The following is a 24,494-nucleotide window of genomic DNA, read 5'->3' as shown; positions in this document are numbered from 1 at the left end:
GAGATTCGTCAGGCAAATAATTCAGAAAAACAAACAATATAAACGCTAATTAATTATTTAACAATTAATCTGTTTATATGTTTGTGAATATACGTACAAATTAATTTGCTAAGTAAAATATTAATTATTTACACAAACAAAGGCTACAGCATTCACGAAATTCAATATTAACATTTTGAACAGCTCTGATTACCAATCAGGACGAAGCAGCGAGTACATCTCATTTGTTATTGGCTTGGGACTATGAACCCTTCCTCCAAACACACTAGCCAAGTGCTCTTTAGTCCAATAGTGGTCATTGGCCACTTGGACGAGTCTAGCCTGTGGCCTAGCTCCTGGTCGACCGCCACTCGGACGAGCCTAACCTGTGGCTCTTGGTCGACCGTCACTCGGACGAGCCTAACCTGTGGCTCCTGGTCGACCAAAACTCGGACGAGCCTAACCTGTGGCTCCTGGTCGACCGCCATTTGGACGAGCCTAACCTGTGGCTCCTGGTCGACCGCCATTTGGACGAGCCTAACCTGTGGCTCCTGGTCGACCGCCATTTGGACGAGCCTAACCTGTAACTCCTGGTCGACCGCCATTTGGGCGGGCTTAACCTGTGGCTCCTGGTCGACCGCCATTTGGACGAGCCTAACCTGTGGCTCCTGGTCGACCGCCATTTAGACGAGCCTAATCTGTAACTCCTGGTCGACCGCCATTTGGACGAGCCTAACCTGTAACTCCTGGTCGACCGCCATTTGGGCGGGCTTAACCTGTGGCTCTTGGTCGACCGCCACTCGGACGAGCCTAATCTGTAACTCCTGGTCGACCGCCACTCGGACGAGCCTAATCTGTAACTCCTGGTCGACCGCCATTTGGACGAGCCTAACCTGTGGCTCCTGGTCGACCGCCACTTGGACGACCTCAACCTGAGGACAGGTCGACGCGCTGTCTCGGTAATTTAGTTCTTGTATTTAGTTTGTTATTTTATCGTGCTCTTTGACTTTGTCGACGCAACAAGTGGGTGTTTACCTGAATTTACCTGAGGGCCACTGATACTAGTGGCCTCGACGAGGACAGGAAGCCGGCGGCTTGTCAAAAGTCCCCCCCCCCCATTGGCCCTCATGATCTTTTCCAGCTGTATTTTTAAACCCCAGCAGAGTTTTGGCATTTACAGCTTCGGCGGGTAGGCGGTTCCACGGGTTTGTTGTGTTGCTGCGTGGACAAGGTAAATATTTTAGTGAATGTCGTTTCTTTATCATGTATTGTGTTTCCATATGAGTGTTTTTGCTTCTTGTTCTTGTTTGTATTATCTTGATAGTGTTGATAGATACCAGATAGTTTTGTCAATTATTTTATCATGGTTGTTGCAAACCGGGAGAGTAGTATTGTTTATTTTAAATTGTGGTTGTCACCTTGTAATATAGAACTGAGCTGAACAAAATTGACGTGATGTCTCGTTTTCTATTCGTGGGTCCTCGGTTAGGTTAGGTTCGGGCAATTTAGTACATCAGTTTAGCGACGTTGGGAACACTGGAGTGGACGGGTTGTGTGAGGCGTGCGTTATAATGAGGCATACATTATACACAAGTCGGTCATGTAAAGCGGGTTTCAACAGAGGTGACTCTCATTAAGAAATATTTCTTTCAAAATTTTGCCTCAGATACGCTTCAATATATTGAGAACGGAACAGTTGTGTAAAATATGTAATGTGGTTTGTTTAATAATTAATATGTAATTAATTAATTAATATGTAATGTGGTTTGGTTAATTAAACTTGATTTTATTATTTATTTATTATTATTACTAGTAGTAATAATATTAATTATTTTTACTTAAGAGGGTAGATGGGATCTCGATATACTAACGTGTATGAATACACTCGATTGATTTGTATTGTTGTGTAGAGTGTGCACCTCATACTCATCCTGTGAGCGGTAGCGCAAAAGCATTACAGAGGGCACAAAAGGTCTTTATCAGACCTCATCTTACATTATTACATAAACAATTTCTTCTATCCTTCACACCTTATAGTTACATGTCAGAAGTTACAGCGAATGTTCTATTTTAAGAGCTATATATTTACAGTAAGTCATTAATGGTAGGTCTTACCGCTAATGGCGGCCTGTCCGCCGACACAAGGAATTATTATTTTTAATTTAGGAGTGTGTAATATCTCCATCATGATGGCTGGACCAATATATATACGAGGCAGGTGGAGATGGGACTTTGACGGGAGACATCTCCCGTCACGCAGAGTGCAGTCGCACCTCCACAGATCTCCAGTATCAGCTATTGATACTGGTAATGGCTCAAAAGGGCCACCACTTACGGGCTATTCATGCCCGTGCCACCTTTTGGGTGGTTTAATCTTCATCATCATCAGATGGGACTTGAAAAGATGAAAGTGTACTTGTGTTGTTCTACTGCTCCCTTGATCAAAATAAGTGATTCGGTGATACGATGAAAGACTATCCCGCATGTATAATCCTTTTGCAAGTGGCAACACCACTTGTCATGAAAGTTAATTATATGTTCACTGCGAAAAGCAACTAAATGTTGTTCTTCGCGACAATATTTAAAATACAGAATCTAGTTTGATGTATGAAGATGATTCAGTCCTTTAGGCATAAAATAAGACATATACTGTAATATAAATGACATAAATGTCAGTAATAAGACATATTACTGACATTTTTCTCGGCATATGTGAGAGAAGGTTGCTAGATGATGTGGATAATGGATTTGTTCTCCAAAACACGTTGAGTCGGGAACTCGGTGATGAAAACTGGAGAGTCAAAGACCTTTGTTGTGAAGATAGGAAGAGAGAGATAAGCTGCATGAAGTACTAACCTAACAGTGATCACGGAGAAGAAAGTTCTAGCTTTCACTGTACTTGATACGAATATTACTAATGTTTACCTATGGATGTAAGAGCTGGTGGTGTACGAATGTTAAAAAGCGGTTGAATTTGTGGCGTCTAAGAAAAAATACCATAACATTTACATATCCTGAAGTGGTTTGTCGGAGAGTAGAGTGTACTGAAGTGGTGGTCGGAGAGTAGAGTGTACTGAAGTGGTGGTCGGAGAGTAGAGTGTACTGAAGTGGTGGTCGGAGAGTAGAGTGTACTGAAGTGGTGGTCGGAGAGTAGAGTGTACTGAAGTGGTGGTCGGAGAGTAGAGTGTACTGAAGTGGTGGTCGGAGAGTAGAGTGTACTGAAGTGGTGGTCGGAGAGTAGAGTGTACTGAAGTGGTGGTCGGAACGAACAAATGGGTGATGATTGCGTGCAGAGTGCACACAAGAGAATTTAATTGAGAATTGGAGGGGGATAGAGAAAAACCAGGACGATGAATAGAAATGGTGAGTGAGTGAGTAACCTGGGAGTGGCAGAGAGGGTGTGAGTGTACACCTATCACTGGACGGTTGAGTGACAGTCGCTGTGTGACTGCCATCAGGCTGGCAACTGAATCACTCAAAACATACACATTTGTGCTGTTTCACAAAGCCTCGCAATTTCTAAATATATCTTACTAGCTATACATGTACAATAATATAACCAGGTGTTCTGACATTTTATTTCAATATCAGATATCAATTATGTCCTGTAAAGGTGTTGGGTAACTTTGATGTCAGTCTAACTCAATTTGTCTTCGCCTGTTTCTGCAGGTGACGTCACTGGCTGGCGTCTGTTTTGAACGCTCACATTGATGCTTTCCCCCGCATCATGTGACGTCAACACGTGTTGCTGCCCATATGCGGTGGTATCGTGTCGTTCAGTGGAGTATGTGGTGATGTCAGGTGTGGTCAGGGGGAGGTCAGAGGGACATCAGGGCCTCTTGCCTGGGGGAGGGGGGATGCCATACTGATGTCTCATGTACTCCTTCAGGGTGATCTCGTCGGCCCTGGCCTCGTTCAGCTGCCTCTGTAGCGTCCTCGAGTACGCCTCCCTGTCAGCCCGGCACAGATAACCAGATTCAGAGGGAGAGAATGAGACACATAGATAGTAAGATATATAATCAGAGATTGACCAGACCACACACTAGAAGGTGAAAGGACGACGACGTTTCGGTCCGTCCTGGACCATTCTCAAAATTTGTGAATGTGAAGTCGATCACAATCGACTTGAGAATGGTCCAGGACGGACCGAAACGTCGTCGTCCCTTCACCTTCTAGTGTGTGGTCTGGTCAACTTACTTTAGCCACATTATTATGACTTATCGCCTGCATATAATCAGAGACATAGATATTAAGATATATAACCAGAGACATAGATAGTAAGATACATAATTAGTATCAGAGATTCAAAATAATAATTGTATTCAATAGAATGTGTGTATAATGAACAAAAGAGTAATGTACAGTTGTGGGAACAGGAGTTACACATACTATTACCACTATTCTAATAGTGGTAGAAGCCACTATTACGCAAAAGCGTTTAGGGCCAAAATTAAAATAAGTTGGTAATGAGATATATATTGTGATAATGAGACACATATAGAGATAATAAGAGGTATGGAGATAATGAGATGCATAGAGATATAATGAGATACATATCGATATAATGAGATAAGAGTGATACAATTAAGATATGTAATTAGAGATGACGATGAAAAACAGTGATAGAGAGATATATACAAAGATTAAGAGAGACATCAAGAGTGTTTACGCGTTGTCAGATGCCATGGGAGGAGACGTTGGTGTCTTGTCCATATATTGAGAGCGTTGGGAGCTGACAGTCCTCAACTGAGGATATAAAAACAGATTGCATTCGTCTCTTTCAAAGTGCTTCGCTTGGTGTCGGGTACCCTCAAGACTATATCATTTACACTTATGTATAGAGACTATATATTCTGCAATAGGTCTTTGCTGCTTATATATATAATATATATTTTAGAGAAAGAGAGAGACGGTTCAAGGTGTCATTAGTCTTTTTATCTTGTGAGGGAAGAGCACAATGGCCAAGGAAAGGGAGAAAATGACGAACCTCCTTCACTCTCGCCTCTCCCTCATTTTCCCTCATTAGTGAGAGGGAATGAAGGAACGAGAAGTTGCTGAAAAGTAAAAACAAAAACATTATGGAATTGGTAATGGAAGGGGAGTAAAGGAGAGGAAGGAATAGAGAAGAAAGAGAGAGATGAAGAGAGGAGTCACAATTAGGAACCTGTATTGAAAGATAAAAAGATGAAGAGAACACGAGAGAAGGTAAGAGAGATGGAAAATAGGATGGAAAGTGAGGAAGATGGGAAGAGAGAGAGAAGGGGAGAGCGAGAGAGAAGGGGAAATTGCGAGGGAGAGAGGAGAGAGAGAGGAGGCAGTGAGACGAGAGGGGAGAGTGAAGGAGAGAGGAAGAGTGAGGGAGAGTAGGGGAAAGTGACGGAGAGAGAGAGAGAGAGAGAGAGAGAGAGAGAGAGAGAGAGAGAGAGAGAGAGAGAGAGAGAGAGAGAGTTCGAAGTGAAGAATGAGGGAGGGGGAAAAAAGGCACCCAAAAATAAGAGGGAGGAGCAGAGATAGAAAAGGAGAGAGTCAAAAGGAAATAATGAAAATGAAAAGAAATGGAACTGAGGGAGAATTATGGAGGTTTAAAACAAGGTCTGAACTTATGAAGCAAAAGTAGGAAAGAGGGATGTGAGGGACAATTGTGAGGAATAGTTGTGAGGGAGAACTGTATTACAGAGCTGTGAGGGAGAGTTATGAGAAAGGGAGTATGAGGGAGAAATGTGAGACAATAGAATGATAATAAGAAAGGGACTGGAGAGAGAGGAGCACTTTAGGAGAAAGTAGTGAGGCAGAGTAATGAGAGAGTAAGGAAGAGCAGTGAGGCAGAGTAATGCGAGAGTAAGGAAGAGCAGAGAGGCAGAGTAATGAGAGAGTAAGGAAGAGCAATGAGGCAGAGTAATGAGAGAGTAAGGAAGAGCAATGAGGCAGAGGAAGAGCAGTGAGGCACAAGAGAGGGGCCAGCCAGCCAGCCAATCACGGCGAGGAAGCCCGACTCTGTGTCTCTGTGTTTCCTCTACAACATTTTTCTCCCCCTTTGTTGCACCCTGTTCCTCTCTCTCCATATTTCCGCCTGTCAGATTTTTTCAGTCGCTTTTAACTATTTCGTTCTAGAGAAGGAAGAGGAAAGGGAGAGGAAGTATTGCGGGAGAGTGAAGTGGGATGGCATGCGTCTCTGTCTAGTGAAGTGGGATGGCATGCGTCTCTGTCTAGTGAAGTGGGATGGCATGCGTCTCTGTCTAGTGAAGTGGAATGGCATGCGTCTCTGTCTAGTGAAGTGGGATAGCATGCGTCTCTGTCTAGTGAAGTGGGATGGCATGCGTCTCTGTCTAGTGAAGTGGGATAGCATGCGTCTCTGTCTAGTGAAGTGGGATGGCATGCGTCTCTGTCTAGTGAAGTGGGATAGCATGCGTCTCTGTCTAGTGAAGTGGGATGGCATGCGTCTCTGTCTAGTGAAGTGGGATAGCATGCGTCTCTGTCTAGTGAAGTGGGATAGCATGCGTCTCTGTCTAGTGAAGTGGGATGGCATGCGTCTCTGTCTAGTGAAGTGGGATAGCATGCGTCTCTGTCTAGTGAAGTGGGATGGCATGCGTCTCTGTCTAGTGAAGTGGGATGGCATGCGTCTCTGTCTAGTGAAGTGGGATGGCATGCGTCTCTGTCTAGTGAAGTGGGATGGCATGCGTCTCTGTCTAGTGAAGTGGGATGACATGCGTCTCTGTCTAGTGAAGTGGGATAGCATGCGTCTCTGTCTAGTGAAGTGGGATGGCATGCGTCTCTGCCTAGTCACCTGAGATGGCATGCGTCTCCCCCTAGTCACCTGGGATGGCATGCGTCTCTGCCTAGTCACCTGGGATGGCATGCGTCTCTGTCTAGTGAAGTGGGATGGCATGCGTCTCTGCCTAGTCACCTGGGATGGCATGCGTCTCCCCTTAGTCACCTGGGATGGCATGCGTCTGCATTTACCATGAATGCGTCAGGGGTCAAAATGCCTCAGGATGACCCAGAGAGAAAGAGTGCCTCCCTCAGGATGTTGTTGTTGTTGTTATAGAGTCAGCTACTCGGAACAAGTTCCAAGTAGCACGGGCTATGGTGAGCCCGTAACTTACCTGGCACAGGAGCGGGGCAAGTAGCACGGGCTATGGTGAGCCCGTAACTTACCTGGCACAGGAGCGGGGCAAGTAGCACGGGCTATGGTGAGCCCGTAACTTACCTGGCACAGGAGCGGGGCAAGTAGCACGGGCTATGGTGAGCCCGTAACTTACCTGGCACAGGAGCGGGGCAAGTAGCACGGGCTATGGTGAGCCCGTAACTTACCTGGCACAGGAGCGGGGCAAGTAGCCCAGGCTATGGTGAGCCCGTAACTTACCTGGCACAGGAGCGGGGCAAGTAGCACGGGCTATGGTGAGCCCGTAACTTACCTGGCACAGGAGCGGGGCAAGTAGCAAGGGCTATGATGAGCCCGTAGTGGACTTACCTGGCACAGGAGCGGTGCTGAATGTTCAGGATGATTCATGACGATAGTGGATGATTCAACATGGCCCAAAATTAATATTGAATGTCTCAGGATGCCCAGAAATGCCCTGACCTGTACTGGTGACACTGCTGCTTGCACCGCTGCTCATCGGCCTGTTGGACGTGCCGCAGCCGCTCCTCCTCCTGTCGGGCCGCGGCCGCAGCTGCTGCTTCCACACGCACCGCATGCTGCCGCAGGTAGAGAAGCGTGTTTTATAACCGCACGGAGAGAATGAATCACAATATATCTATAAGAAGATCTTTTGGAGGAGGATAGAAGGATTGCACCAGCGTACAGCATAGATTTTCATGGGACGAAATCTAGGTATTTCGTCCAATATATTTTTTCCTTCCATTGTGTCAAAGTTTGATGACACAAATTTTCAGTAAATTCTACCCAAATATTTTCAGTGTGCAGACGAGGAGTCACAATAACTTGGTTGGAAAATGTTGACCAAACTACACACTAGAAAGTGAAGAGACGACGACGTTTCGGTCCGTCCTGGACCATTCTCAAGTCACACAATGGACTTGATCATGGTCCTGGACGGACCGAAACGTCGTCGTCTCTTCACTTTCTAGTGTGTGGTTTGGTCAGTGTGTGTGGCTCTGTTTTGATCCCTTCTTTCACACCACATTTACAGTTTTCTCTGACAAATACTGTTGCTCCTCGCCTCGTCTATCAGTATGAAATAATTTATGTCCGATAATTTTATATTCAGCAAGTTTACTTGCTGAATATAAACCTCCAAACTCCCTTGGAGTAAACTGCCTGTTTACTCCGTCCACGTTGCTACTAGAGCAGTAATCTATATTGTTTCTGGGCACAGAAATTTACTTAAATAATCCGATATGTTCTTAATTATCATAAAATGACAAAATTAGTCTTAATTAATGTCATTATCATTATCATCATTATTATCCTTATCATTATCCAAGACTTCTGTTGTATACTTTAAAGGTGTTGTTATATGGATGCCTGTGGCAACTCTTATTGTTCTTGTTCACCTAAATTTATTCCCCCTCACTTCCCAATATTTCCCCCTCACTCCCCAACATTCCCCTCACTCCCCAACATTCCCCTCACTCCCCAACATTCCCCTCACTCCCCAACATTCCCCTCACTCCCCAACATTTCCCCTCACTCCCCAACATTCCCCCTCACTCCCCAATATTCCTCCTCACTCCCCAACATTCCCCTCACTCCCCAACATTTCCCCTCACTTACCAACATTCCCCCTCACTCCCCAATATTCCTCCTCACTCCCCAACATTCCCCCTCACTCCCCAACATTCCCCCTCACTCCTCAATATTCCTCCTCACTCCCCAACATTTCCCCTCACTCCCCAATATTCCTCCTCACTCCCCAACATTCCCCTTCACTCCTCAATATTCCTCCTCACTCCCCAACATTCCCCCTCACTCCCCAACATTCCCCCTCACTCCCCAACATTTCCCCTCACTTACCAACATTCCCCCTCACTCCCCAATATTCCTCCTCACTCCCCAACATTCCCCCTCACTCCTCAATATTCCTCCTCACTCCCCAACATTTCCCCTCACTCCCCAATATTCCTCCTCACTCCCCAACATTCCCCTTCACTCCTCAATATTCCTCCTCACTCCCCAACATTCCCCCCTCACTCCCCAACATTTCCCCTCCCTCCCCCAACATTTCCCCTCCCAGCACACACCCTTATTGCTTCCTTTTCCCCGAATACGTTCCCATACAGCTATCATTTAACAGTTTAATCCCAGACAAACCCACCAACCACACATTGCTATGCATTTGCAAAAGCAATGACCCCGGCCCCAGATAAATGACCCCAGCCCCAGATAAATGACCCCGGCCCCAGATAAATGACCCCGGCCCCAGATAAATGACCCCGGCCCCAGATAAATGACCCCGGCCCCAGATAAATGACCCCGGCCCCAGATAAATGACCCCGGCCCCAGATAAATGATCCCGGCCCTAGCATACATATCATATTTAACATAGAAGTGTTCTCAGTTATCAATGAATGATACTGCATTCAGTTTGTGATATTTGTCTAGGTAGCTGCTGACTCCAGTTGCCTCAGGCAGGGAGCCGCTCTTCATGTGAGAGGATATATGTGAGCCAGATCAGCATCAGTTGGATGAGGGATATAGAGGGGTATATCAGGGGTATAATAACGACAATGAGATCACCACTATTGTGTCTGTGTGTATATCTGCGGGGGGAAATGCTTGTGTTTTGTTTATTCTCGCGCATACTGATGTTTGTTTTATACAAATGGGATTACGTTTTACTGTCAGTAATGTATTCACCCTCCCTCCCCCAGGGCAACATGCACACGCACACACACTCACACACACACTTTTTGGGGTTTCGAAATGAACAGCATTTTGGGTTTCAAAGCGTTATATGACAAAGAGTGCTGGGTAGACGGGACATCACGAGCGTAGCTCTCATCCTGTAACTATACTTAGGTAATTACACTTAGGTAATTACACTGTACTCGGTCCTATCCTGTTTCTGATATACGTAAATGATCTCCCGGAGAGTATATACTCGTTCCTTGATGTTTGCTGACGACGCCAAAATTATGAGAAGGATTAAGACAGAGGAGGACAGCTTGAAGCTTCAAGAAGACCTGGACAAGTTGCAGGAATGGTCGAACAAATGGTTGTTAGAGTTTAACCCCAGCAAATGCAATGTAATGAAGATAGGTGTAGGGAGCAGAAGGCCAGATACAAGGTATCCTTTGGGAGATGAAATTCTTCAAGAGTCAGGGAGAGAGAAAGACCTGGGGGTTGATATCACGCCAGACCTGTCCCCTGAAGCTCATATCAAGAGGATAACATCAGCGGCATATGCCAGGCTGGCCAACATTAGAACGGTATTTAGAAACTTGTGTAAGGGGTCATTCAGAACTTTGTATACCACATATGTCAGACCAATCATGGAGTATGCAGCTTCAGCATGGAGTCCATATCTAGTCAAGCATAAGACTAAACAGGAAAAGGTTCAAAAGTTTGCCACCAGACTAGTACCCGGGCTGAGAGGTATGAGCTACGAGGAGAGGCTACGGGAATTAAACCTCACGTCGCTGGAAGACAGAAGAGTTAGAGGGAACATGATCACCACGTACAAGATTCTCAGAGAAATTGATAGGGAAGAAAATAGATAAAGACAGACTATTTAACACAAGGGGCACACGCACTAGGGGACACCGGTGGAAACTGAGTGCCCAAATGAGCCACAGAGATATTAGAAAGATTTTTTTTTAATGTCAGAGTGGTTGACAAATGGATTAGGAAGTGATGTGGTGGAGGCTGACTCCATACACAGTTTCAAGTATAGATATGATAGAGCCCAATAGGCTCAGGAACCTGTACACCTGTTGATTGACGGTTGAGAGACAGGACCTAAGAGCCAACCACAGTGGCTGGTCCCTCAAAGTGCGCGCAAAGCGTAGAAGCGGCCCGTCTAATTACCCTAAGCTTCCCAAATATTCTCAAAGCTACCCAAAGCTTCCTAGCACTACGTAAGTAATGAATAAATATGACATATATACTCACTATAACGTTGGTGCTGCATTTAGAACAGGAAAAAACATATTTTTACTCTGCAATATTATAATTTTGTAACGAAATTAGACGAAACTAAGTGGCAGGTGACGCCACAGAAAGTCGACGTTCCAACAATGTTGTGACTGGGTAATTAGATGGACCCAATTTCGTTATAAAATAATATTATTTCAGAGTGAAAACATGTTTTTTCCTGTTCTACATTCAGCACCAACATTATAGTGAATAAATATGTCATATATCTTCATTACTTACGTAATGCTCAGAAGCTTTGGGTAATTAACAAATCCACAAGGGCCGTGACGAGGATTCGAACCTGCGTCCGGGAGCATCCCAGACGCTGCCGTAATCGACTGAGCTACGACATGGTTCATTTGATGCATCTCGCTATTGTGATTTCTGTCTGTAATGAAGTTTGGATAATTAGACGGACCCCGTAGAAGCCTATTCTGTGTTGTCAGTGTTGAGTGACACTTTGTGGGGACAGGAGGACATATATTGGGACACGGAGTCAGAAGCGCTGCCGAAGCAAGAGAGGACAGTCGACCCATCATTTTGAGGTTATCTTGAGACGATTTCAGGGCTTTTAGTGTCCCCGCGGCCCGGTCCTCGACCAGGCCTCCACCCCCAGGAAGCAGCCCGTGACAGCTGACTAACACCCAGGTACCTATTTTACTGCTAGGTAACAGGGGCATAGGGTGAAAGAAACTCTGCTCATTGTTTCTCGCCGGCGCCTGGGATGGAACCCAGGACCACAGGATCATAAGTCCAGCGTGCTGTCCGCTCGGCCTACCGGCTCCCTGGCTGGCTGGCTTAAAGTATTACGGTAAAGTGCTTAAAGTTGATACAGTTGAGTTTAGGTCCAGTTGAGCAGTCAATTTAGTTGATTTGGGTTACTGGTAGTAACTACATTGCCTCTAGTGTAGGAAATATTTTAGTAGGATGCAATTCAGATAGAGTGTGATTCTTTTATTTTTATTTGATAATCTTTGATTAATAAATCTTATTTAGAATGTTTGGTGTTTAGTGGAATTTCCCCTTCATCTCTTATTTTACATTCTGTTGTGAGGCCCAAGATCCCAAGGTTAGGGAGCCGGTCGGCCGAGCGGACAGCACGCTGGACTTGTGATCCTGGGTTCGATACCAGGCGCCGGCGAGAAACAATGGGCAGAGTTTCTTTCACCCTATACCCCTGTTACCTAGCAGTAAAATAGGTACCTGGGTGTTAGTCAGCTGTCATGGGCTACTTCCTGGGGCTGGAGGCCTAGTCGAGGACCGGGCCGCGGGGACACTAAAAAGCCCCGAAATCATCTCAAGATAACCCATGCTTTGGACTAGGCTCCCTCGGTAAGCCTGCAAGCATTTAATTAATACGTATATACTTAATATAAATACGTATTATACTTAATACTATAATACCTATATATATATACTTATAATACCTATACTTAAATATAAATACGTACATACGTATATACTTAATTAATACGTATATACTTCCTTGGTCTCAATTTAATCCACACTTAACGTAAATGCACCCTCTCACTTGTCAATTAATTGGGGAGCCATATTCGTAGAATTGTGTCTAATTGACGATTTCCTGTTTCACTGTCAATTAGGGGGCTAACCAGGGTGAAGTGGAATCAGGTGGTGGCAGCTAAGAGTCTCAAGAGTTTGCTAGGGGCGAAGTAGAGTTTTCGTGTTTGTAGTATCTAAGGCGATCAACTGTCTGAGATCACGAGGAGTGGAATGAAGGCTATAATAGAGCTCCGGAGCTCTTTTAAGTATAGTTAACTAAGGGCCGGGTAGTGGACGAGAGAGAGACATTACCACGTAGCCGTCATATGAGTACACACACACACACACATACCCTGGGTACTGTGAACACTGGACTAGGGAACGGTGAGCCAGCCTCCACTTGAACCCTGGGTACTGTGAACGAGGGCACGGTGAGCCAGCCTCCCCTTGATCCCTGGGTACTGTGAACGAGGGCACGGTGAGCCAGCCTCCCCTTGAAGCCTGGGTACTGTGAACGAGGGCACGGTGAGCCAGCCTCCCCTTGATCCCTGGGTACTGTGAACGAGGGCACGGTGAGCCAGCCTCCCCTTGAAGCCTGGGTACTGTGAACGAGGGCACGGTGAGCCAGCCTCCCCTTGATCCCTGGGTACTGTGAACGAGGGCACGGTGAGCCAGCCTCCCCTTGAAGCCTGGGTACTGTGAACGAGGGCACGGTGAGCCAGCCTCCCCTTGAAGCCTGGGTACTGTGAACACTGTGAACTAGGCCAGAGTGGGTAATAAACCTCGGGGTAACTGTGCTGGCCGTCTACCACTTTGTCGTAACGGCCCGTGAATGGCGGGTGGAGTGATGTAAATAATGATCTGGTGGAGCAGGGTAGACTGCTGCTTCCTGGCCCTCTTCCTCACCCTCCTCCTGTTTCTCATCCTCTTCCTCACCCTCCTCCTGTTTCTCATCCTCTTCCTCACCCACCTCCTGTTTCTCATCCTCTTCCTCCTCCTCCTCCTCCTGTTTCTCATCCTCTTCCTCATCCTCTTCATCTTCCTCCTCCTCCTCTTCTTCTACTCATCCCTCATACTACTCATTCTCCTTCTACTTACCTATCGGTACTTAAACCTATCAGGGAAGTAAATAATTCTAGCTTCTAATGCCCCGCCTGCTTAACATATTGTATTTTTTTGCGTTACAATTGAACTATTTTAACGTTCACATTTTTTCTCGACACAGGTGGTAAGGTTGAGGATGAATGAGGCTTCCACACCACTTTTAGTACATTCCAGTTGTTGACCAGCCGTACAGGGTACTAGTAGTTCCTGACATTCCTTCCGCTTATTTGTGTTTTCATCTTCCACCTGATTGATTGTTGCCGCCGAAGCCGGCTAGTTTATTGTGCACCCCATACTCATTCTGTGAGCGGTAGCGCAAAAAGCATTACAGAGGGCACAAAAGGTCTTTATCAGACCTCATCTTAGATTATTACATAAACAATTTCATCTATTCTTCACACCTTATAGTTACAATGTCAGCTAGTTACAGAGAAAGTGCTATTACAGGAGCTACATATTTACAGTAAGTCATCATACATTAATGGTAGGTCTAATACATAATAGTTGTCCTACTTTCTCTCAGTCTAACGAGACTCTCTTTGTCGACCTTGTCTATTCCTCTTAGTAGTTTGTATGTTGTGATCATGTCCTTCCTGTTTCTTCTAGCCTATAGTCGTGTGAGATTTAGTTCCGTGAGCCTATCCTCATAGCTCTGACCCTAGTCTTGTTGCAACCCTTTGTTCTTTTTCCATTTTGATTTTATACTTCACAAGGTGCGGATTCCATGCCGGTGCTGCATATTCCAGTATTGGTCTAACATATGTTGTGTAGAGGGCCTTGAAGGAATCTTGATTTAAGTTTCCAAATGATGTTCTTTTATTTGCCAGTGTCCCATATGCTGCCGATGTTATCATGTTTATGTGTGTCTCCTGTGATCGCATTGGAACGGTATCTACTCATGCATCTTCTCACTCTCCCATCTCTTTTCATCCTCACCTTCCTACTCCTCCTCCTCCTCTTCCTCATCCTTATCTACCTCCTCCTCATCCTCATCTACCTCCTCCTCATCCTTATCTACCTCCTCCTCGTTCTTATCTACCTCCTCATCCTTATCTACCTCCTCCTCGTTCTTATCTACCTCCTCCTCATCCTTATCTACCTCCTCCTCCTCCTCTTCCTTCTCCTTCACTTCCCTATCCATTTGGTCTAGCCACACTGACATGTCCCTAAGACACTACGGGCTCACCATAGCCCGTGCTACTTGGAACATTTCGTTCCAGGTAGCGAATCTTAAACAACAATAACATGACATGTCCACACTAATGTGGCCCCGCTAGGAAGATTGCATTTTCTGTTTCACTTGTTAGTTTCGTTTACATTATTGGAGTATTGTGTGGTTCCTCTTCTGCCGCCCTCTCTCGTAACTCTACCCTTTTATATGTCATTGTTCCTCTCCTTGTATAATGACGAGGGGAAGAGGCAGGTCGGCTCCCCTCTCTGGTGTCCTCAACACACACTCTAATTCTCAGTTACTCAGAGTTATCTCACTCCATTTCTCTGATTTCCCCTCTGAGCACATTTGATGGGTCTCTGTAGTACAGTTGGGTTCGTCTTCGCCTCGTCAGGTAGCCTGAGGTACTAGCCTAACATACACAAAGGCTGCCTCTTCCCTGACAAAACAAATTATTATAAAAATGCTTTTCCCTCCTTATTGTAAGTTATTTCTTGCAGCAGTTAGGTACATTAATGCTCCTGCAATCATTTATCTGACCCTTGCTCCAGTAGTTAAACCTTCGTACTTCTTACGATATTATTACAGTAGTTGCCTCAGTCAGGTCATGCTGGACGAGGCTATCTTGAGGTTATCTTGAGATGATTTCGGGGCTTTAGTGTCCCCGCGGCCCGGTCCTCGACCAGGCCTGTCAGATGGTCTGGGGCCCGGGATGAACGTCGTCAGGATTTACATGAGAACAGCATAATAGTCAAACTCGCCCCTCGGGACAAAATTTAAACATTTTAAAAATTCACCCCCCCCCTCCCCCCACAACAAGACGATTTTTGGCACTATCCGCCGGCTATACAGCTGGATATTTTCAAAACAACCTAAACAATATATAGTAATATACATCATAATCACTGATCTCGGGGAAAATTAACAAAAATGTCCTGCTGTACATAATTAGCCCGTACTTACATAAAAGAAAGGATCGCCCCAGCTGCTTGAAGGGTTTCTGAAGCCATGCTCTCTCTCAGTGTACAGGGGGGACTGTTCTGTCTCACGCTGACACGCTCCTCTCAGCGTCAACCTCCCACACATTACACAATAATATTCTTTTGTATGAGACAGAGACAAAGGTACAGGGAGACAGATAGACAGTAGATAGATAGATGAGAGATGGATTGATAGAGACTGATGGATAGATATATGGATGAAGGGGGATATGGATGTATAGATGAAAGAATGGGTTGACGGAGAGATTGATAGATAAATGAATGGATAGATGAGTAGATGAATTAATACGTAAATGGATGGATATCTAGATAGACAGATAGAAAGATGGATAAATGAAAGAAAGATGGATAAATGAAAGAAAGATGGATAAATGAATAGAACAATTAATGGATAGATGAATGCACATATTGATGGAACAAAAGAATGAAGATAACTGCAGAAGGCCTATTGGCCCATACAAGGCAGCTTCAATTTATATCCAGCCAATCTCATTCATATATATGTCTAACCTACACTTGAAACAATCAAGGGATCCTACTTATAATCTGTTACGCGGCAATTGGTTCCACAAATCAACAACCTTGTTACCGAACCAGTATTTACCCAGGTCTTTCCTAAATCTAAACTTATTCTCCTCATCTCTCTCTCTTACCTTTACCTCAGTCTCCCTCGTCTCCTTCACTCTCCCTCCATTTTCTACCATATTTTCCCCCCCTCGACCCCCACCCACCGTAAACTTTCAAATCCCTCCCTGTTTCATCCCTTCTTGCTTCGCTTCCCTTCTTTATCTCTCTTTCTCTCTCTATCTCTCCCTCTCTCTCATAACTCCTCTTTATTTTACGTTGGGGGGTAGAGGTGTTTAATGGTTTTCAGTTAACCTGGTCGTTAAGCCTTATATTGGGCTAGGCTTTTACGCAGTCCCCGGCTCATGGAGGACTTATAGATACGCCAAAAGAGCTTTCCACTTTTACCTGCAGAGTGAGCGCTAAGATTAAGCGTAGGATATATTGCGTTGCATCTTAGCGTACAATTGCTCTTTCCTGTCTAAGTCACGGTTATCTGGAAAGACTAATATTGATACATATTAATGGCGTCATCAATAACCACACACGAAAATCCTACAATATTCTGGAAGTATTATGCTCGTTTATTTATGACACATTATAAAGCACATGTCTGAACAATGGCTATAATCATCAACATTCTCCAATTAGCATTTGTGCGATGCGCCGAAGTATCCAGTTGCACGTGTATATAAACAGAACACAATGTCATTAATACCCAATAACCCACATTAAGGTGGTCTCGAATTACTCTAATACTTCGGAAATCCTTCCCTATACCTGGGGCCAGATTCACAAAGCCGTTACGCAAGTACTTACGACCGTGTACATTACACACAGAAATTACAATGACGTGATGCATCAAATGAACAAATCCACAAGGGCCGTGACGAGGATTCGAACCTGCGTCCGGGAGCCAGTAAGTTCAGTCGAACTTCGGATTCAACTCTTTTATCATGTCGATTAAGGCAGGGTCTGGGATGCTCCCGGACGCAGGTTCGAATCCTCGACACGGCCCTTGTGGATTTGTTAACGTGTACATCTTTCCTCAATTTTTGACGGCTTTGGTTACATTTATTAAATAATTTACAAGCATGAAAACTTGCCAATCAACTGTTGTTATTGTTATAAATAGCCTCCTGGTGCTTCGGAGCTCATTAACTGCTTAATAATTGTAAACAAAGCCGCCAAAGATTGAGAAAAGATGTACAGGTTCGTAAGTGCTTGCGTAACTGCTTCGTGAATTTGGCCCCTGGCTGCCAGTCCTCTCAAATACACATGAAAGTGTATTAGGAAAACTCTTCCTCATAAAGAAGAGGCACTTACATGAGGAAGAGTTTTCCTAATACAATTGACTTGTGGTTTAGGCAAGTATATCGTACATTTGAAGCTCACGTTTTCTTTAGATGTGACTTGAAATTGAACTGTGGTCTGTACTCACCTAATTGTGCTTGCGGGGGTTGAGCTCTGGCTCTTTGGTCCCGCCTCTCAACTGTCAATCAACTGGTATATGGTATCTGTGCACCTCACTAAGTGTTGTCGGGTCGTTGGGAATATAGCCTCGGCTGCCAATGACTTTTGAACAGTCAGTGTGGTCAGGTGGTCAGAGCATTGGACTCGCCAGTGGATTTTCAGCTCCTGGGGGGGTCAAAGGTTCGAATCCTTTCATGAGGAAGAGTTTTCCTAATACAATTGACTTGAGGTTTATGGGTAATTTGTGGTTTATGCATAAAAGATTGTGTTTGAACTGACGTAAGACAAAAAAGATTGTGATGGGACTGACGTAAGACATAAAAGATTGTGTTTGGACTGACGTATGATTGTCACAATCATACAATCTTAAAGGACTGTGACAGCGGACGTTTAACTCCAAATGACGATTGAGCTGACACAGAGGAGGACAGATGTTATGAGGCCCTGAGACACATTTGATAAAGCCTCCTCACTTGTCAGCCACCAGCATTCTAACAAATAAATATACTGAAGGAGGATGAGAGAGGAGGGAGAATGGGAGAGAGAAGGAGGATGGGAGAGGAGTAAGAGAGAGGGGGAGAGTAGACCAGAAGACTCACCTGTTCCTGAAGTAGAAGACGAGCCCTCCTCCTCAGCTCCTCCTGGTCCCTAGCCTCGTCGTCATCCAGGAGCGCCTTCAGCCTTGTGGTAGAAATAACACACAGTCACGACGTCAACACAACACACAAACATAGTCACGACGTCAACACAACACACAAACATAGTCACGACGTCAACACAACACACAAACATAGTCACGACGTCAACAATACAGCCACAGACAGTCCAGACGTCAACAATTCACACACACACAGTCCAGATGTTAACAATACACACACAGACAGTCCAGATGTCAACAATACACACAAAGACAGTCCAGACGTCAACAATACAGCCACAGACAGTTCAGACGTCAACAATATACACACACAGACAGTTCAGACGTCAATAATACAACCACAGACAGTTCAGACGTCAATAATACAACCACAGACAGTTCAGACGTCAATAATACAACCACAGACAGTCCAGACGTCAACAATACACACACAGTTCAGACGTCAACAATGCACACACAGACAGTCCAGACGTCAACAATACACACGCACAGACAGTCCAGACGTTACTAATACAACCACAGACAGTCAAGATATCAACAAAGCACATACATACAATCACCCTATCAACAATACACACAGCCAGTTTGGACGTCAACATAGCACAGACAGACAGTCACGACCGTAGCTAAAACCAGACTACAAACTTCCCCAACATGAACCACAACAATAAAGTCCTAACAATCAAAACCTTTAAAAAACCGGTCCAATAGAGATTTCCAAAAATATACAATGTAATTGCCTTATCGGATTTTACCTTCAATATTTGCAGGTGTAAATCTGGTTAAAAAAAAAATATATATTTTTTCCGTTTTGTTTGCCAAAGAGAGGTCAGGGATGACGTTATCAAACAGGGTTCAAACTGGTTTAACATTTGGCGCTTTCTGATTCTCATCTGAGATGTGTAAGTTGTTTTCTTTTTGCTATTTGCAACCGAAGAGAATTTTCAATATAAAATTCTCTAATATCCGGATACATGTTCACCTCTTAACGTGTTCATGTCAGCTTTAAATAAATGATCTTCTTTCTCTTTCTGTCCGTCTCGCTTTTCCCCCGTTCCCATCGTCTAACTTTATCTTGTATTTCACGCTCTTGCGGAGGGAAGCACATCTTGAGGTTATCTTGAAATGATTTCGGGGCTTAGTGTCCCCGTGGCATGGTCCTCAACCAGGCCTCCTCCCCCAGGAAGCAGCCCGTGACAGCTGATGTGTTCCCCTCACAGTAACTCGTTATTTTCTGTTGCCTAGATATTCCCTTATCTACTGGAGTACCTTACCTATTATTCTTGCCTGTTTCTCCAACTTTTGTAAGTTATTTGTGGGGTACTGTGTCAAAGGCTTTCTGACAGTCTAAGAAAATGCAATCTGCCCACTCTTCTCTTTTGTCGCCTGGTCATATAAATTTTTGTACTAATAATTGTAATTGGTTTAATTGGACTATTAAATCCGTGAGGCACAATTTACCATCCCTTAACCCATGCTGGTGGTGTATTACCTAGCTCCTTCTTTCAAGATGTTCTACAAGCTTTTCTTCTCATCTTCTCCATCACCTTGCATGGTATACAAGTTAGGGAAACTGGCCTGTAGTCAGTGCCTTTTCCCAGTCACCCTTTTTGTAAATTGGGACTATATTAACTGTCTTCCAACTTTCCGGTAGGTCTCCTGTTTCCAGTGACCTGTTATACACCATAATGAGTGACACACTTAATGCTTCTGCACCCTTTTTAGTATCCATGTTGAGGTTCTGTCAGGCCCAACAGCCTTTGTCACATTCAGCTCTAACAGATTCCTTTTGACCTCATCTCTAATAAGCTCAAATTCATCCAAGGTTACATGGTTTACCGCCTCCCCTCTTAGAAGTACAGTTCCTTCTCTTTGCTCTATTGTGAAGACCTCCTGGATTATCTTGTTGAGTTCTTCACACACCTCGTTGTCATTCTCTGTGTAACTGTTCTCCCCCTTTTCTCAATTTCGTCACTTGTTCCTTCACTGTTGTTTGCCTCCTGATGTGGCCGTAGAACAGTTTTGGCTAGGTCTTGGCTTTACTTGCTATGTCATTTTCATACTGTCTCTCTGCTTCTCTCCTCACACTGAGGTACTCATTCCTGGCCCTCCGCCATGTCCTCCCTACTCTCTTGTGTTCTCTAGTTTCTCCGTGTACTTGTACTTAATTGCTTTGTTTCCTTACACGCCTGAATGAACCATGGATTCTCTTGTTGGTTTTCATTTTCTCCTTTTGGGCCGGGATAAACCTGTCTACAGCTTCCTGGCACTTCTGGGTGATGTAGTCCATCTTACATTGTCCAGTCTTTCCTCTGAGTTCTGTTTCTCATGGTATTCCCATTAGGAAGTTCCTCGTCTCATCATAGTTACCACTTCAGTAAGCCAGTCTTGTTCATTCTGATCCTATCCTTGGATAGGTTATCTCTACTTCCACCAGATACCATACCATTCCACCAGAGATGTGTTGAGCTATAGGGATGTGTTCGTTCATGTGTTTATATGTGATGTGTAGCCATTTGTTTAGTTCTGTGTTTATGTTGGAGGTTTCCTCGCCTCTGAAATCTGTGAGATTGCTTTCTTCTGCACTGTCTCTGAATTCCGTTCTCCGTAGACTTTTCTTTCCCCGATACCTGCTTGATGGGGTTCTGGGAGTTCTACTCCCCCAAGCCCGGCCCGAGGCCAGGCTCGATTTGTGAGAGTTTGGTCCACCAGGCTGTTGCTTGGAACGGCCCGCAGGCCCACATACCCACCACAGCCCGATTGGTCCGGCACTCCTTGGAGGAAACAATCTAGTTTCCTCTTGAAGATGTCCACGGTTGTTCCCTAAACCCTTCCCCCTCGCACCACTCCCCCATAGCCTCCCTTTTCCCGATCCTCCCTCTCTCTCCTGCATCCCTTCCCCCCCATGCAACACCTCCTCCGTCTATCCCCCACTACCATCCCTGCACCACCTCCCCTTTCCTGGGTGCCTACCTGGAGCGCCTGAGGCAGAGGAGGGCGGAGTACTGCGCCGTCCTGGCCGCCAGAGTCTCTGCTACCCGCTGCGCCTTGCACCGACGCGCACCGCATGCCAGCCAGTCCGTCTGCGCCTCCGTCATGACTAGCCAGCCACGGAGCCCTGAAGAACAGATATCATCGGACAGCTACATCAAGTTTTAACGCAAATTATATGATTTCTGCCTACATGGAGCCCTGGCTATATTGAACATGATAGCAAAGGGTTATAGAGATCCCGGCCGGAATAGAAATGGTTCGTCACGTTTCCTGTCACCTAATGCCTCTGTTCACCTGCTAGTTATGAAATACCTGGGAGTTAGTCAACTGTTGTGAAGTTTTTACAAATTACTAACCTGGAGATGGTTAGTAATTCGACCTTGTGGGGAGGAGGAGACATCGATATAAGCTTATAGTATGTATATGCAAACAGGTACCTGTCCCCCGACAAAATTAGGTATTATTATTATTATTATTATTATTATTATTATTATTATTATTATTATTATTATTATTAATGATTCTACCACAAATCCTCTCTATATTTCTTAGGTTCTTCACTTGAGAAAGACGTTGAAAAATGAACTCTCCGACGTTAATTTTAGATTTTGGCCTGACGCTAAAGGATGTTTCCTGGTTGATACCTGGTTGATGGGGTTCTGGGAGTTCTTTTACTCCCCAAGCCCGGCCCGAGGCCAGGCTTGACTTGTGAGAGTTTGGTCCACCAGGCTGTTGCTTGGAGCGGCCCGCAGGCCCACATACCCACCATAGCCCGGTTGGTCCGGCACTCCTTGGAGGAATAAATCTAGTTTCCTCTTGAAGATGTTTCGTTGACTTTGTCAACATCGTCGGAGGCAGCAGTAAAGTGGATACAAATTACCTGAAGCTACATAATGTAACCATGAAGGATGGAGTGAATTAGTTGTTAACAAGTCAATGTTATCTTGTGGTGAGATGTGAGCTAGATCTTCTGTCATGCTCTTCAGGACTGTTGGCCGGGTGTACCTAAGAGTGAACTGACTCTTGACTCTTGACTTTCTCTGATATTTTGTGCTCTGCCGATGTCTAATCTTTTATTGCCGTTGTATTTGTCGATTATTTCGTTACTGTTAGCCAGCTAGGATATCGCTGGTGATATCCTAGCTGGTGATATCCTAGTCTGATTGTGAGTGTTGCAATTATGGGTTCTTTTAGGAGACTTTTTATTTACCAGGCGCCTTGAAAAATATGTTGTTGTTGTCTTGCCTAAATATTGGGATCATTGGAGCTGACAGTCCGTAAGCGGGCATGTAAAATTATAGATGACAGTCGCCTCTTTCACAGCGTTTCACTTGGTGTGGGGAGAGTTCCTCATGAGCAAGCTAACAGTTTTCTTGCTCTTGTGGTAAACTGTTAATTCTATCTTCTGGTTAGTGAACGAAGGGATAACGTTTCTAACATCGATGTCTTAAATGACTCTTTGCTCCGTTTCGTGGGCTATTAAAAAGTTCCTGTAGAATAGTTTAATAGATGGGAACAGATTCTATAGTGTTGGCCGCTTCATTAAGTCATGTAAATGATATATTCGTCAGCGTATTCATCAAAGGAGCCTGACAATGTACAGATAGCAAGCAGGCGATGAGTCACAATAACGTAGTTGAAGAATGTATTAAAGGTGAAGGGACAATCAACTTGAGAATGATCCAGGATGTACCGAAACGTCGTCGTCCCTTCACCTTCTAGTGTGTGGTATGGTCAACACAAATAACAATTAAGGATCCATCAAGAACACATCATTTGTACACACAATCACCACCAGAAATAAGCTGACAAACAGCAGTGAAGTAAGCGACATATACCGTGACAATGGAGGGCGAGACATACGAAGCACTGTCACACTTGTCCGTCAAGTACCAGCTTGGGTCCACTCATAACAATTGACATCTTGCAGAAGTCAAACCGTAAAATCGAAAAACTTTCCTCAGATTATTTGCAAAAATTAACAACCGAATTCCTTCCCCTCGGTGTCTTTATAATTCTTTATTGTTGAATGTAAATATAGCCAACACAGCACTTTTTCCTTAAATTAATGAAACACTTTATCAGTTGTATTCGTTGACGTTTGTTAGTGACATGTTTGAGTGTATAGAACATACATACTCACACACACATGTGTGTATGCATGGCGTGTCGGGCAGGTCCTTAATTAATCTTAATTTTCCCCGAAATACGACCCGCCAAATCGTTTAACAACCAGGTACCCATTCACTGCTGGGTGAACAGAGGCTATACCCAAAATACGATACCCAGGATCCCCTGCAGCCACGATACGAACCCAGGCCAAAGAGCTTGCGAAACGCCAGGCAAGTGTGTTACCACTTCGCCACGGAGACTGCTAAACAAGACATAATACAGTGTGCGGCCTTATGAAACTTTTGCTAAGTAAAATATGGCCTTCATATGACAAAAGGTCGTACGAAGGCCATATTTTATATGACGTGATCAAGGCCATGACAGAATATCCACACACATTAGAATATCCAACATTACTTCCTTCCTGCTCATATATTCAGCAGCTTCAGCTAACTTGTATGATAACAAATAAAATTATATTGTACTGCTTGGCACATTACAGCAAATACATACCGTGAGCAATTTAGATTAGAATTTGATATATTTTAGCATCAACAAACTAGCTTTAACTGAAATTGTATATCTTTATCCTCACCTCTCGCTAAAATTAAGTCCGATGGATGTTCATTTGTGTTGTTGCGCCTGTTATTGCTGCAGACAGATAAGTGTGTAAGGTAAACAAAGTGAGTGTGAAGGGAGTGTATGGACGCACCAGCTGTGTGCAGGTACTCGCGCTCTCAGCGTTCCCGTTGCCATGACGACCCAACAGTGGTGCCACGTCTCCACATTATTTCTTTCTCCCTGTCTTGTAAGTGAATCTTTATCATCCTTAATTGC

General features: G+C 44.6%; 1 protein-coding gene across 1 annotated transcript; it reads right to left on the bottom strand.

The window, feature by feature from the left end:
* Window positions 1-3,543: 3,543 nt before the first annotated feature.
* Window positions 3,544-24,391, bottom strand: LOC123760450 (cilia- and flagella-associated protein 53). Its single transcript, XM_045746141.2, has 5 exons — window positions 24,253-24,391; window positions 21,525-21,669; window positions 18,493-18,574; window positions 7,562-7,677; window positions 3,544-3,929 (listed from the first exon to the last, which is right to left on the bottom strand). Exons 2-5 carry the CDS (start codon window positions 21,647-21,649, stop codon window positions 3,809-3,811), a joined length of 444 nt encoding a protein of 147 aa, XP_045602097.2. The 5' UTR covers window positions 21,650-21,669; window positions 24,253-24,391; the 3' UTR covers window positions 3,544-3,808.
* Between the last annotated feature and the right edge of the window lie 103 nt (window positions 24,392-24,494).

Source organism: Procambarus clarkii, chromosome 22 (genome assembly GCF_040958095.1).
Source record: "Procambarus clarkii isolate CNS0578487 chromosome 22, FALCON_Pclarkii_2.0, whole genome shotgun sequence".
NCBI classification, from domain to species: domain Eukaryota; kingdom Metazoa; phylum Arthropoda; class Malacostraca; order Decapoda; family Cambaridae; genus Procambarus; species Procambarus clarkii.
Note: the sequence above shows the minus strand (reverse complement) of the source record. Positions and strands in the feature narration are given on the sequence as shown.